The sequence below is a fragment of the Theropithecus gelada genome, chromosome 12 (genome assembly GCF_003255815.1).
Source record: "Theropithecus gelada isolate Dixy chromosome 12, Tgel_1.0, whole genome shotgun sequence".
Lineage (NCBI taxonomy): Eukaryota > Metazoa > Chordata > Mammalia > Primates > Cercopithecidae > Theropithecus > Theropithecus gelada.
In genome coordinates this window covers 108390354-108405049 of record NC_037680.1, presented here as the reverse complement: position 1 = coordinate 108405049, position 14696 = coordinate 108390354, and the positions used below count along the sequence as shown (strand labels likewise).

Below are 14696 nucleotides of genomic sequence, written 5' to 3'. Positions count from 1 at the left end.
AAAGAGTGTTCCTTTATGCTCATCCTTCATATAAATCACCAGGGAGCTTTTAAATGAACAAAGACCTGGCTGACCCAGAGGATAGAATTTATAAATAGTACTCCAGCCCCTCCTTTAAAGCCTGTCCACCTAATCCTCCTCTCAAGATTGGAAGTGACTTGACCTTTGAGTCTTAAAACTTGGGCTCTTTTTCTCTAAAAAATCTGGTTAGCAATAAGCGTTAAAACACATATGTTTTTAGCCAGATGATGACCAATCATCAAAGCTTGCCTTTCATTTCTAGCATTTTTAGTCAAATGTTTCCTCTTTTTTTTTTGGCTCCTCAGAAGTCAACTTGAAGTTTCCTCTTTTGAGGACCAGCTTTTCTTATTGTTATCATTGTAAGACACCTACCTTAATAACTTTTATTTCTCCTTACTAATTGACTATTATGGATTTCCATTTTATAAAGTTGTTCCCAAATTGCTGCATTTCTACCATAAACTAAGGGCTTCCTTTTCACCCCTAAAATTACAGAACTTAGAGGGACCCTCAATAGCCTCAATCCCAACATCCTTGGATGGAGCTGTCTTTGTATTTCTCTAATGCTGTATTGAGGATAAAATCTTACAAAATTTGTTAAGGATTAAAATGTTCAAGGATTATAAAATGAAGTACATGATATAGATACTGGTAGATAATTTTTCAGTTTAGGGCACATGCAGGAAGTACATAGTTATTGAACTGGCCAAACATATAAATATATTTTACAGAATATATTTTTATGTGATTCCCAAAAAGGTAAGCAATTAGGGCTGGGCACGGTGGTTCACGCCTGTAATCCCAGCATTTTGGGAGGCCGAGGCGGGCAGATCACTTGAGGTTGGGAGTTCGAGACCAGCCTGACCAACATGGAGAAAGCCCGTCTCTACTAAAAATACAAAATTAGCCGAGTGTGGTGGCACATGCCTGTAATCCCAGCTACTCGGGAGGCTGAGGTAGGAGAATCACTTGAACCCAGGAGGCAGAGGTTATGGTGAGGGGAAATCCCGCCACTGCACTCCAGTTTGGGCAACAAAAGCGAAACTCTGTGTCCAAAAAAAAAAAAAAGATAAGCAATTAAGTCCTTAACCTGATTATTTACAGAGAAAAGACACTCATGTTGTGGAAATCAACCATGTATTTTTAGCTACTTCTCTCCCTTGAAATAAGGGGAGCTTAAATTTACTATTCACTAAATAACAGATAGAAGACTAATTTAAAATGTCTTTCTTTTTTATCATTTAATATATAGATTGAAGAGTAAGTCCTGGCCCCAGGCTTTGCTTTTCTGACCTCTGCCAGTCACTGTAGTGCTTCTTCTGGAAGTTCAGTCTGCTCTAGCCGCAGCTTTGTACAGGGACCCTCCGGGGCTTTTCTAGTTTTGCTAGAATGCCTCACCTGCCTGTGAGCCTGGAACCGTAGAAGTCATTTTAGTTTTGTTTAGTCTTATTGTTTAATTTAAGAAAGTCTGATGTCCATGTTACCGTAGTGGGTACATAGGACACTGTCTGCTGTGAAAGAATGGAAAGCTTGTTCAGAGCAGGTCAAATGAGGACTATGTCTTCAGAAAACCTTGGGCTTAGCTGCCTGGGACAGTTTAGATCTTAGCTCAGAGGGGATTGATAGAGCAGTAGTATCTGTTGCTTTCCTTCTGCAGTTGGGAAACTTTCTCTTAATATATAGAGACGCTGGGAGGTGTGAGCATATTTATAGCAATTATAATCGTGAGACATGACCTAAGCAAGTATGTAAACTTGCTTTTGAATTTAGTTGTTTAAAAAAAAAAAAAAGTGGAGTATGAAAATATGAACCAGAGGAAGGCAGATCACATAGGTGGAGAGGAACAGCACTGTCTGGAAATGTATTGAGCATAGAAGGACAGTTTGTTAGGAATTGCACACCCTGAGAGGAGAGTAACACAACCAGTGTGACCTGAAAGCGACAGTACATTCATGCAGGGGTGCCCACAAGCAGGTTGAGTGCACAGAAAGATCACAATGTGTGACTCCTCATCACATTGCAGGCACTCTGCTGAATAACACTTGGTTATATTTTGAGACTTTTCTTGTATAGCAACAAAACCTAGACAGAATCTCTCCAGAAGGTAAAATATAGTGTTATTACACACATGATGATTCCAGCCAACTATGTTGTTTAGGGTTCTCCCTAACATTGTTTGAATTGCAAGCTATTCAAACAATGGGAAAGGGTATCTGATCTGAGGCTTTTGGAACTGCCTGGAAGTTAAAGGACAGGGTCTGTAGCAAAGACCACACAGTAGGAAAGGGCAGGTTGGCATGCCCCTGCTGCCCCGACCCTGAAGAACTTCCAACTCCCTTGCAAGTCCTATAGCTTCAGGACCCCAGAACTGGGCAGCAAGTGTCCAAAGCTAGGCCTTCTTGTGCTCACCCCTAATTATACCAGGACTGGGAGAAAAGGATCTGGCTTTTCTAGCTGCTGTAGTGCAGAGCGGTCACTGCCTTCCACAAGGAAGAGAGACTATGGAGTGCTTTGGGAAGAGAGTCTGATTACAAGATAGCAAAAGAAGAAAACCAAAAAAAAGACACATGTAAACTATATCTATATTATACACATATTTTTCTGAAGCTCAGTCTCTTTGCAAATATTAACGATCTTTTGCAGACTTACCCTCTGTGCTTGCATAATATTTTCTTTTCCTTTAATGGTTTGTCAATTGTATTTTAAAACAAAACAAAACAAAACAAAAAAACTTAGCACTCTCTTCTTAAATTTAGTCTTTATTTTTATTAAGTTGTATGTGTTCATAATTTAAAGAATCACAGTCAGCCGGGCAAGGTGGCTCACACCTGTAATCCCAGCACTTTGGGAGACCAAGGCAAGCAGATCACCTGAGGTCAGGAGTTTGAGACCAGCCTGAACAACATGGAGAAACCCTGTCTCTAGTTAAAAAACAAAAATTAGCCAGGCCGTGGTGGTGCATGCCTGTAATCCCAGCTACTCAGGAGGCTGAGGCAGGAGGTGGAGATTGCGGTGAGCCAAGATCGTGCCATTGCACTCTAGTCTGAGCAACAAGAGCGAAACTCCATCTCCAAAAAAAAAAAAAAAAAAAAAAAAGTCTGCCTGTTTCTAATGAAGAGCACCACACCCTGTCCCCCTACTTTCTGCTCCCCAGAGAAAACTATTTTCAATTCTTTTTAGCTTATGTATTTGGTATTCATCTTGATATTTCTAAAAAGCATATTGTGGCTATGTCTTAATGTTTCCATTTTAGCATTATTTACCCACTTTCCACTGTGGAAAATGACAGTTTTGTTGTTTCTCAACATTTCATGCCTGACTATCCATACATACTCTTGTTCCCTCATCCTCCCAGGTAATTATACTGGGTGTTGGATGTGCTTTCATTGTTATGACCATATCTGCACTACTTGCAATGAAGCCATGAGTTATACTATGACTACTTTTTTCTTCCAGTCCTACCTTAATTTTTCATGATGTCAGTACTTGAATTTTTGTCATTTGCTTAGGTTTTCTGTGCTTCTCATGAATTTGACCCCAAAATCTCCCTCTAATTGTGTAAATCTCCTTTCCATATAAACACACTAGGTATTCTATGAATTTCATCTTTTTAAGAGAAAATCTCTTTCTGAGCTTTGTGACCTGCTGTAGCCTGGACCCTGGACTAGTCACTCTCCAGACCTGCTAAAGAGCTATTTTCTTGGGATCTTCCTTCACTGTCACTCGGGACTCCCTTCATCTGTTTCTTGCTTGCTATATCCCATGTCATCTTGTCATCCCCTTTCTTGGTTTTTTCTGTCATTTTGATGAAGCCATATTTTCCTTAGTTTCTTAAGAAAGTAAATATTTTTGAGTTTGTTTCAGAAATTGTTTCCCTGAGAATTTTAAAGGCCCTGCTAAATTGTCTCCTATCCTACAGGATTCCTTTTGAATTTGATTTATTCTGATTTTTTTTTTCCCTATTCTGATTTGACCCTTTATATAATGACTTGTTGAACTTCTGGAAGCTTTTTGCTTTTCTTTATATTTGATATTATGTAAATCCACTAATGATGTGACGGGCATTTGCTACATGCCTTTTTTTTTTTTTTTTTTTTTTTTTTGAGACAGGGTTTCGTTCTTGTTGCCCAGGCTGGAGTGCAATGGTGCGATCTCCCGGGTTCAAGTGATTCTCCTGCCTCAGCCTCCTGAGTAGCTGGGACTACAGGCATGCACTGCCATGCCTGGCTAATTTTGTATTTTTAGTAGAGACGGGGTTTCTCCGTGTTAGTCTGGCTGGTCTTGAACTCCCAGCTTCAGGTGATCTGCCCGCCTCAGCCTCCCAAAGTGCTGGGATTACAGGTGTGAGTCACTGTGCCCAGCCTAGACACTTTCAATCTATGAAATTTTCTTGAATTAATTTATTGATGCCATCCTCCCCTCAGTTTTCTCTGTTCTACCTTTCTAGAACTTCTGTTAGTTAGACATTGGAACTCTTGGACTATTCTTGGACTATAAGTTTTTGTACCTTTACTCTCCTTTTTTTTTGAGACAGGGTCTCCCTCTGTCACCCAGGCTGGAGTGCAATGGCATGATCTCGGCTCACTGCAGCATCAATTTTGTGGGCTCAGGCAATCCTCTCACCTCAGCCTCCAGGGTAGCTGGGACCACAGGCGTGCGCCACCATGACTGGTTAATTTTGTATTTTTGTAGAGATGAGGTTTCACCATGTTTCCCAGGCTAATCTCAAACTCCTGAGCTCAAGGAATCCACCTGCCTCAGCCTCCCAAAGTGCTGGAATTACAGGCGTTGAGCCACCACACTTGGCCTGCTCTCCTGTTCTCTATCCTTGCCTTTTTCATTCTGAAAGCTTTCTTCAATTTTTTCTTTGCATTGAGTTGTTTGGTTCTGCTATCAAAATATATGTGTTTCTAGAGTTCTTTTTTGTTCTCTGAATATTCTTTTTTAAATTGGTATTATTGACTCATTTAATGGATCAAACAATACAGAAACTAGAAAATATAAATACTTACATTAGAAGGCATTTTCTGACAGAGAACATCAGTTGACCAGCTTCATAAGTTGTAACCTCAAACCAGAGAAATTCACCTAAAATATATAGAATTTGATTGTATTAATTTTTAGTGTCTGTAGAGGTTATGTCATATCCCTCTTTTTTTAATGCTCCTTTTTAAAACTTTATGTCTTTATCTGTAAGCCTCTTTATTCCTCTAAGTTACTTTTTTCTTTTAGTTTGTTTTGGTCTGTCTTTCATAATAAATGCTTTCTTGAATTTCTGGTGATACTTGGCTATCTTCTCATATTTAAAAACAGGGCACTCAGAGGCTGAGGCAGACAGATCACTTGAGGTCAGGAGTTCGAGACCAGCCTGGCCAACATGGTGAAACCCCATCTCTATTAAAAATACAAAAATAAGCTGGGCATGATGACATGCTCCTGTAATTCCAGCTACTCAGGAGGCTGAGGCACAAGAATTGTTTGAACCCAGGAGGCAAAGGTTGTAGTGAGCCAAGATTGTGCCACTGCACTCCAGCCTGTGTGACAGAGTGAGACTCTGTCTCAAAAAAAAAAAAAAAAAGGGGGGCACTACAAAGCAATTTGAGAGTTCTGTGCTTGTGGGTGAAGTTTATGGGGCTGTGGCCTTCACTACAGAGTGATCTTCATGAGTTGTTTCCTTGGGGTACATCTGATATTTGTTTCTTTAGGTATTTTATCTTGGTTGGTTAGATCCTGTTGGTAAATTTTAAATTTTGCACTGTTCATTTTCTGTCCCTTTCTTGCAGTTTCTAGGTGTGTGCAGTCTTAAGATTCTCATAGATAATAATGTCTTCTCAAGGTTTCTGCTGCTTCTTTTAGATGTCTTTTTGACTCTCCTACACATTCTTATCTGCTTCCATAGCAATGACCAGTTTGACAGACTTTTTAAAAAGTAAACAAGAGTTGGTGGGAGTAAACATGAGACACCTAGAGTACAAAGTGGGAGTCACTTTCAGTGCCTTATTTTTCCTTAGTCATATTTGATCAGAAATTGGATGAACCTTCGGGATGCTGAAACAGGGAAGATACTCTGGCAAGGAACAGAAGACCTGTCTGTCCCTGGTGTGGAGCATGAAGGTACTTTCCAACCCTTTGTCTACACAGGGCTGTGACCAATGCCAGACTAGCCCCTGAGCATAAGAGAGCTAAGTTAACACATACTTAACAGGCGGGTGAGCCCCTGAAGACACAGCATGTTAATTCATGTGTTGTTGACATGTTGACAGTTTCAATTACAATTACTTTTTTTTTTATTTGAGACATAGTCTTGCTCTGTCACCCAGGCTGGAGTGCAGTGGTGCGATCTCGGCTCACTGCAACCTCCACTTCCCAGGTTCCAGCAATTCTCATGTCTCAGCCTCCCGAGTAGCTGGGATTATAGTCGCGTGCCGCCACACCCATCTAATTTTTATATTTTGAGTAGAGGCAGGGTTTCACCATGTTGGCCACCCTGGTCTTGAACTCCTGACCTCAAGTGATCTGCCCGCCTCAGCCTCCCAAAGTGCTGGGATTACAGGTGTGAGCCACCACACCCAACCCAGTTGCTTTCTTAATGTTTCTTTCTCCCACTTCCCAAAACCCATTTTGTGCTGAAATTTTACCATTAGAACATACCCAAAGATAGAAACTGAGATCTCAACTTTTTTCTCCAAAAGAAAATTTGCATTTTTATCTCCCTAAAGTAAAGAAGAAGTAAGGGGTTAAAATCACCAGAACAGAGTAGAGAGAAGGTACCCGTGCAGCCCCCTTCCTGATGAGAGTAGCTAGATGAGGCCCTTAGATGCACAAAACCTGGTGTTCCTTGAAGATCTAATATCTTTCAGATATGAGTGACCAATTAGAGTCCTCTGCTTTCAGCCACACAGTGTAGTGCACTTACCAAAGCATTATCCAAAATGTAATAAAGTGTTCTCTAAATCAGCTATAAGAAGCTCCCAGAAATTTGAAGCATCATAGTCATGTGGTTTTCATTTAGAATGGCTTCAACATTTGTTTTTCTCTTACCAGCCCGTGTTCCCAAGAAAATCCTCAAGTGCAAGGCCGTGTCTCGAGAACTCAATTTTTCTTCAACAGAACAAATGGAAAAATTCCGCCTGGAACAAAAAGTTTACTTCAAAGGGCAATGCCTAGAAGGTATTCTGCTGCCTGCATGCCTGAAATCAGGGCTTAGGGCAACCAGGACAAAAGGCAACAATACCCAGTGAACTAAAGCAGTGCTTTGATAACATTCCTTTTACAACTCAGTTTGTGGTAGGATTCCTACACTCTGCAAGACTGTGAATCCCCAGTGAAAACAAACCAAAACAAAGCTGGCCACTGCAAGGGGCTTTGAGGTCTCTGACACTGGGAGCATGGATGGTGGTACCTGGTTTAGGCACTGACATTGTATTGTGATATGGTCATGGAGGAAGCTGCTATGAGCAGGGCCTAGTACAGTGCTCTACATACAGTATCATACAGATTTGACTGGCAAGGCCACTCTGCATTGAATTCTCACCATGCAGTATAAGAGGGCACATAAGCCCCTTCAAGCTAGTCCAAGAGAATTGAGCTATGTATCTATGTATAGTTCACATCTAGCCTACCTCTAAGAAAATGCTGCTTATGTTGTGTCCTGGTCACTGGTCCTAGTCCTTTAGACCTCAAAGCATGAGAAGCAAGCCTTTGGTGTAGTTCAGAGGACAACCTGAGGAGGCTTCCCTGTCTTTTTTATGCCTCTGGTCTGAGAGGTTGCTGATAGCTTCCTTTGGTGGTTCTCAGGGTAGGAAGAGGCTGACTCTAGAGGAGGGAGACAAAGAGCCCTTAAACTTTATACTGGGGCACCTGCTCACCCCGGCTTTTCCTTCTTCCTTCAGAATGGTTCTTCGAGTTTGGCTTTGTGATCCCTAACTCCACAAATACCTGGCAGTCCTTGATAGAGGCAGCACCCGAGTCCCAGATGATGCCAGCAAGCGTCTTAACGTGAGTGAGCAGGTCTCAGGAAATTATGAAGTGTGTCTAGAAACAGGCATTCCAGGCAGGTGGGACTCCTGGTGCCATTGAGTGGGCAGAGAGCTCAGTTGAGAAATAGAGTAAAAGAGTATCCGAGGGTGTCTAGGTTTCCAGGTTCCTGACCTTTTTCATATGAAAAAGACAGTATGATAGAGTGGAAAGAATAATTAAAAAAAAAAAAAGAAAAAAAAAAACTTTAGATTAGACCAGATTTAAATTCCTGATTCACACTGACTACCTGTGTCATCTTGGGCACTAATATACTTTATCTCTCTGAGCCTTAGTCTTTCATCTCTAAACACAGAAATTAATTCTCTCTTACAGAGGTGTAATGAAGATAAAATGCGATGGCATGGAAGGAGACTGGCATTTAATATATACTGAATCTATGTTAATTTGCTCCTATTCCTGACTACCATACTTCCGGTATCTCTGTATTTTGTTTAGATCACCTTTAACAGAATCTGGCAAAGTCCTATTAATAATTCTGTTTTCGAGGATACTTGGTTACAATTTTTTGGTGAATAGTTTACCATATTAATAGCTTTGGTTCCTGTTCAAAGAACAGTTTGTTTGTGCTTTGTCCAAAAACACTGTCAATAACTTCCCACCTCCCATTGTCTGTGGGAAAGGTGTTAGTCTCTCAAGTGTTATAGTAATAGTACCTTCTAAAGAGTTAGTCCCAGCCGGGCGCGGTGGCTCAAGCCTGTAATCCCAGCACTTTGGGAGGCCGAGACGGGCGGATCACGAGGTCAGGAGATCGAGACCATCCTGGCTAACACGGTGAAACCCCGTCTCTATTAAAAAATACAAAAAACTAGCCGGACGAGGTGGCGGCGCCTGTAGTCCCAGCTACTCGGGAGGCTGAGCCAGGAGAATGGCGGGAACCCGGGAGGCGGAGCTTGCAGTGAGCCGAGATCCGGCCACTGCACTCCAGCCTGGGCGACAGAGCGAGACTCCGTCTCAAAAAAAAAAAAAAAAAAGAGGCCGGGCGCGGTGGCTCACGCCTGTAATCCCAGCACTTTGGGAGGCCGAGGCGGGCGGATCACGAGGTCAGGAGATCGAGACCATCCTGGCTAACATGGTGAAACCCCGTCTCTACTAAAAATGCAAAAAATTAGCCGGGCGAAGCGGCGGGCGCCTGTAGTCCCAGCTACTCGGGAGGCTGAGGCAGGAGAATGGCGTGAACCCGGGAGGCGGAGCTTGCAGTGAGCCGAGATCGCGCCACTGCACTCCAGCCTGGGCGACTAAGCGAGACTCTGTCTCAAAAAAAAAAAAAAAAAAAAAGAGTTAGTCCCAAATTAGCTGGGCATGGTGGCACACACCTGTAATCCCAGCCACTCAAGAGGCTGAGATAGGAGAATTGCTTGAATCAGGGAGGTGGAGGTTGCAGTGAGCCAAGATCATGCCACTGCATTCCAGCCTGGGTAACAGAGCAAGACTCTGTTTCAAAAAAAAAAAAAGAGTTAGTCCCACAGATAATTGTATAATATTGGATCATCTCTTTCAACAGTTCCTTTATGAAAGCCATATTGAATTTGTTAAAACTTGAGGTTATTTACTTTTAGGTTTTTTGTTTGTTTTGGTTTTGGGTTTTATTTTATTTAAAAAAAAAAAAAAAAAAAAAAAAAAAAAAACAGGGTCTTGCCATGTTGCCCAGGCTGGACTCCAGCTCCTGGGCTCAAATGATCTTCCTGCCTCGGCCTCCTAAGTAGGTGAGACTACAGGCATGTGCCACTATGCCTGTCTCTACTTTTTAAGGTTTTTTTTTTTTTTTTTTTCTTTGAGACAGAGTCTCTCTCTGTTGCCCAGGCTGGAGTGCAATGGCACAATATTGGCTCACTGCAACGTCTGCCTCCTGGGTTCAAGTGATTCTCCTGCCTCAGCCTCCTAAGTCACTGGGATTACTGGCACCCACCACCATGCCCGGCTAATTTTTTGTATTTTTTAGTAGAGACGGGGTTTTGCCTTGTTGACCAGGCTAGTCTTGAGCTCCTGACCTCAGGTGATCCATTCATCTTGGCCTCCCAAAGTGCTGAGATTACAGGCATGAGCCACCGTGCCCAGCCCCTTTTTAAGTTTTTAATAGTTTTTTTAAGAGCCAGGTGTGGTGACACTTGCCTATAATCCTAGCTACTTGGGAAGCTGATGGGGGAGGGTTGCTTGAGTCCAAGAGTTTGAGACTAGCTTGGGCAACATAGCAAGACCCTATCTAAATTTTGTAACAGAGGCTGGGCGTGATGGCTTACACCTGTAATCCCAGCACTTTGGGAGGCCGAGTCGAGTGGATCACAAGGTCAGGAAATCAAGACCATCCTGGCTAACACAGTAAAACCCCATTTCTACTAAAAATACAAAAAATAGGCCAAGCGCAGTGGCTCAAGCCTGTAATCCCAGCACTTTGGGAGGCCGAGACGGGCGGATCACGAGGTCAGGAGATCAAGACCATCCTGGCTAACACGGTGAAACCTCGTCTCCACTAAAAAAGATACAAAAAACTAGCCAGGTGTGATGGTGGGCGCCTGTAGTCCCAGCTACTCGGGAGGCTGAGACAGGAGAATGGTGTAAACCCGAGAGGCAGCTTGCAGTGAGCTGAGATCTTGCCACTGCACTCCAGCCTGGACGACAGAGTGAGACTCCGTGTCAAAAAAAAAAAAATTAGCCAGGCATGGTGGCATGCGCCTGTAGTCCCAGCTACTCGGGAGGCTGAGGCAGGAGAATCACTTGAATCCAAGTGCTGGAGGTTGCAGTGAACCGAGATTGTGCCTCTGCACTCCAGCCTGGGCGACAAGGCAAGACTCCATCTCAAAAATAAATAAATAAATAAATAAATACAAATTTGTAATGAATTTTTTAAAGTTTTAGTGGTTTTAAAAATAGATTTTTAATTACAATGGTAGCTATTTTTATATCCTATCAGCCAGTCAGATTTTGAGCACCTTATTTACCTGTTTTATAATTAATTACAAGCAGAAATTTATCTGCTGGTTATTAATTACCCTGGGAAAGTACAGAGTAGTTTAGGAAAGCAGGTTTTTTTTTTTTAGATTTTATTAAACTTCATTTGACTACTTCTTCACCAGGCCTGATTTTTTGTTGCTGTCTTTATTTCTTTTTTTTTTTTTTTTTTTTTTGAGACAGAGTCTCGATCTGTCTCAAACCTACCATAAGATGAAAATATCATAAGTCAAAAATGCATATCCCCATAAATCCACTAGAAAGTTGAAAGATCATAAGTTGATTCATTGTAAGTAGGGGACCAACTATACTTAACTTTTTAGAACCCCTAAAAACAGTTGCCCTAAACTCAGCTCAAGTGTGATTTGGTAAGGTCATGGTCTCTCCCATTTTACAAATGGGAGCACTGAGATACCCACCAAGAAAAATAAAATTCTTCTCTCACAATACAGGTGCATCATTTAGTGTTCTTTAGTTGTAAGTCATAGAAACAGGCTCTGGCTAATACAAGAGTTGAAAGACTACGGGGGAGACCTGGGGTGGTTTGAAAGATGCAGGTGGGCAGGAATCCCTGGATGGCTTCCTCAAGGAGAAGCTACAGGAAGGATCTTGCTCAAAGGAAAGAGTCTGATGGGCCTAAGTTACATCCTCTGTTCACCCTTTTGCCAGGTGAGTGAGGGGCCACTCACTTGGCACATGGACTGGAGGAAGGGTGGTTCCCAAATGAAGAGCAAGGTGCTGATACCCAAAGGCAGGAAAATAGGTGTGGGCCAGGCCAAAGCTCACCTTTCCACTATAGTGAGTACTGTAGGGAAGGATACTGCCCCTGAGGTCTGCAGGCTTCTATGTATAAACCAGCCAGAGGTGTCCATGAATGCGGTATCAGAAAGTCAGTCGGATCTATAAGCACCCTGTGTGCAGAGCACTCTACTAAAGGCTTTAGAGTGTACCCAGGAGTGGAGACATGCTCTCACTTCTGATTTGGGAGCTTGACAGGGATGAATCTAGCCACATAAATTAAATATCGTGTTAGACTTGTAGCCCTATATAGACAAGGATTTTAATGGCCCCAAGCTAATACTCTGGGTGGGTACATGTCCTTTGGCCCAGGAATCCAGATGGAAACCACTTTGTGGAAATGAAATCTTCTGCCTAACATGCTCACTCTTTTGCCCTCTGTTTCTCTTCTTACTTACAGTGGGAACGTTATCATAGAAACAAATTTTTTTGACGACGATCTTCTTGTAAGCACATCCAGAGTGAGACTTTTCTATGTTTGAAAGAAGAATGTGTGCGCATGTCAAGAATTTGGGTTTTTTGGAGGGAGGAGGAAACCGTGTTTACTTTTTTCCTCCACACTTTTGATTTTTGACACTTCCACCCCTAATTCCCTCAACAGCAGAACCTACCTGCAGCCACCAGGGGACCAGCTCTGTGTAGGTAACCAGATGGCTCTTTTTCCCAAGCTGCCATCTTCCAGCTGACCAGACTAAACTCCCAACCCCAGACCAGGGCAGGGGACAGGTCTCAAATCCTTCCCTCCCCACACAGGGAACAAACACATACCACAAACCAATAACTCTACCTATCACCCTCCTTGTTTCCTCCTTGGGCCCTGCAGGCTACACATCTACCTTTGGCCCCTGGTTTTGGAAAAATTCCATGTTCCTGACCCATGTTTAGTTTTTTCCTACCATTTCTATTTCATACATTCTCATACATTTAACTTGTAAAATAGACTGTGATATTATTACATAATGTAATTAAAAATATGAATTAAAATATTCCTACAGTCTTTAGCATGACACTGCTTTTATCTCCTTTTTCTAGAAAGTGAACCTGGCTGCATAATGGAAAGAAACCAAATATAAGATCAAAACTGTATTTTACTCCAGGAATGGAACTGGTAGATCTTGTTCCCTAGCGCTGCAGTTACTGCTTTCCAAAGTTGTGCAACATACTTGAACCAAGCCCATGACCTTAACATTTGTCTTTTAGACACAATCTTTAATGGTTATTTTCCACAACATACATGCACCCTTTGTTTGTTTATTATTGTTAATTGTTTCTATTTGTTTACAGTATTCATTTGTTCAAGAAGTTTCCAGAAAGGGCAGTTCTAAGTTGGTAGAGTAGGGACTCTTGTATTCCTAAATGAGACTAGAAGCTACAAAATGAAAAGATCTGCATGGACCTAACTGGAGAACGATGGGAAGGCATCTGGGCTGGGAGGAGGCTGGGAGGCCTTTAAGACTGCTGTCATTGGAAGCCAGCATGGGAGAGAAGGGATTACAACTGGCAGTGCTTTCAGGTCTGACATAAAAGAGAACACCAAAAAGTGTTCTTACCTCTGAGCTACTAGTAGCCTTCAGTGTCTTTTTTTGTTTTGTTCTGCGATAGAGCCTCATTCTTGTTGCCCAGGCTCAGCTCACTGCAACCTCTGCCTCCTGGGTTCAGGCAATTATCCTGCCTCAGCCTCCCGAGTAGCCTGCCACCACACCTAGCTAATTTTTTTGTAATTTTAGTAGAGACAGTGTTTCACCATGTTGGCCAGGCTGGTCTCAAACTTCTGACCTCAGGTGATCCGCCCGGCTCGGCCTCCCAAAGTGCTGGGATTACAGGCATGAGCCACCGCTCCTGGCCTGCCTTCACTGTCTTTTTTTTTTGAGACGGAGTCTTGCTTTATCAAAGCCCAGGCTGGAGTGCAGTGGCGCGATCTCGGCTCACTGCAAGCCACTGTCTTTTATAAAATACCAACAATTACATGTTTTCAAGTTACCAAAGCAGTAAGGTCTGAGGCCAGAGGACAGAACACAACAAAGGTATGGCTCTCTTTGGTGTGGCTCTTGCTCTCAGATTCCTCTTTTCCTTTTCTCTCTATTACCTGAGTCTCTTTGCATCGGCGGATGGGGAGGAGAAACGGTACATTTTTAGTGTACTAGCACCATCTTTCAATGACGATTCAATTCCTCATATTAGATCTGTTGTCTTCAAAAGCTATTTTTTATTTATTTTATTTTATTTTATTTTATTTTTTTGAGACAGAGTCTCGCTCTGTCACCCAGGCTGGAGTACAGTAACATGATCTCGGCTCACTGCAACCTCCACCTCCCAGGTTCAAGCAATTCTCCTGTCTCAGCCTCCCAAGTATCTGAGATTACAGGCGCGCACCACCATGCCGGTTAATTTTTTTTTTTTTTTTTTTTTTTGTATTTTTCGTAGAAACAGGGTTTCACCATATTGGTCAGGCTGGTCTCGAACTGCTGACCTCAGGTGATCCACCTGCCTCAGCCTCCCAAAATGCTGGGATTACAGGTGTGAGCCACCGTGCCTGGCCCAAAAGCTATTTTTAAATACCAGAGTTTGGATGGAAAAACAAGTTGGTGTAACCCCAGCACTTTAGGAGGCCAAGGTGGAAGGATCGCTTGAGCCCGGGGGTTCAAGACCAACCTGGAGCAACAATGGTAAAACCCAGTCTCTACAAAAAAAAAAAAAAAAAAAAACATAGATTATCCAGGCATGGAGGTGTGTGCCTGTAGTCCCAACTATTCAGGAGGATGAAGCAGGAGGATTGCTAGAGCCCAGGAGGCAGAGGTTGCAGTGGGTTGAGATCATGCTGCTAAACACTGGCGTGTTGGGCCGGGCGCGGTGGCTCACGCCTGTAATCCCAGCACTTTGGGAGGCCGAGG

General features: G+C 42.7%; 1 protein-coding gene across 3 annotated transcripts in view; it reads left to right on the top strand.

Moving 5' to 3' along the window:
* The window catches only part of PDE6D (phosphodiesterase 6D), a 61980-nt gene extending 49168 nt beyond the window's left edge, over window positions 1-12812 (top strand). The window contains exons 3-6 of one of the 3 annotated variants that reach the window (XM_025404521.1): window positions 6033-6135; window positions 7066-7191; window positions 7914-8019; window positions 12206-12812. In XM_025404521.1, the coding sequence (XP_025260306.1) occupies window positions 6054-6135; window positions 7066-7191; window positions 7914-8019; window positions 12206-12287 (396 nt within the window). In that variant the 5' untranslated portion in view covers window positions 6033-6053 and the 3' untranslated portion in view covers window positions 12288-12812. The remainder of the gene's footprint in view (window positions 1-6032; window positions 6136-7065; window positions 7192-7913; window positions 8020-12205) is intronic. The other 2 variants (XM_025404520.1, XM_025404522.1) reach the window with 2 other exon arrangements.
* Window positions 12813-14696: the final 1884 nt, after the last annotated feature.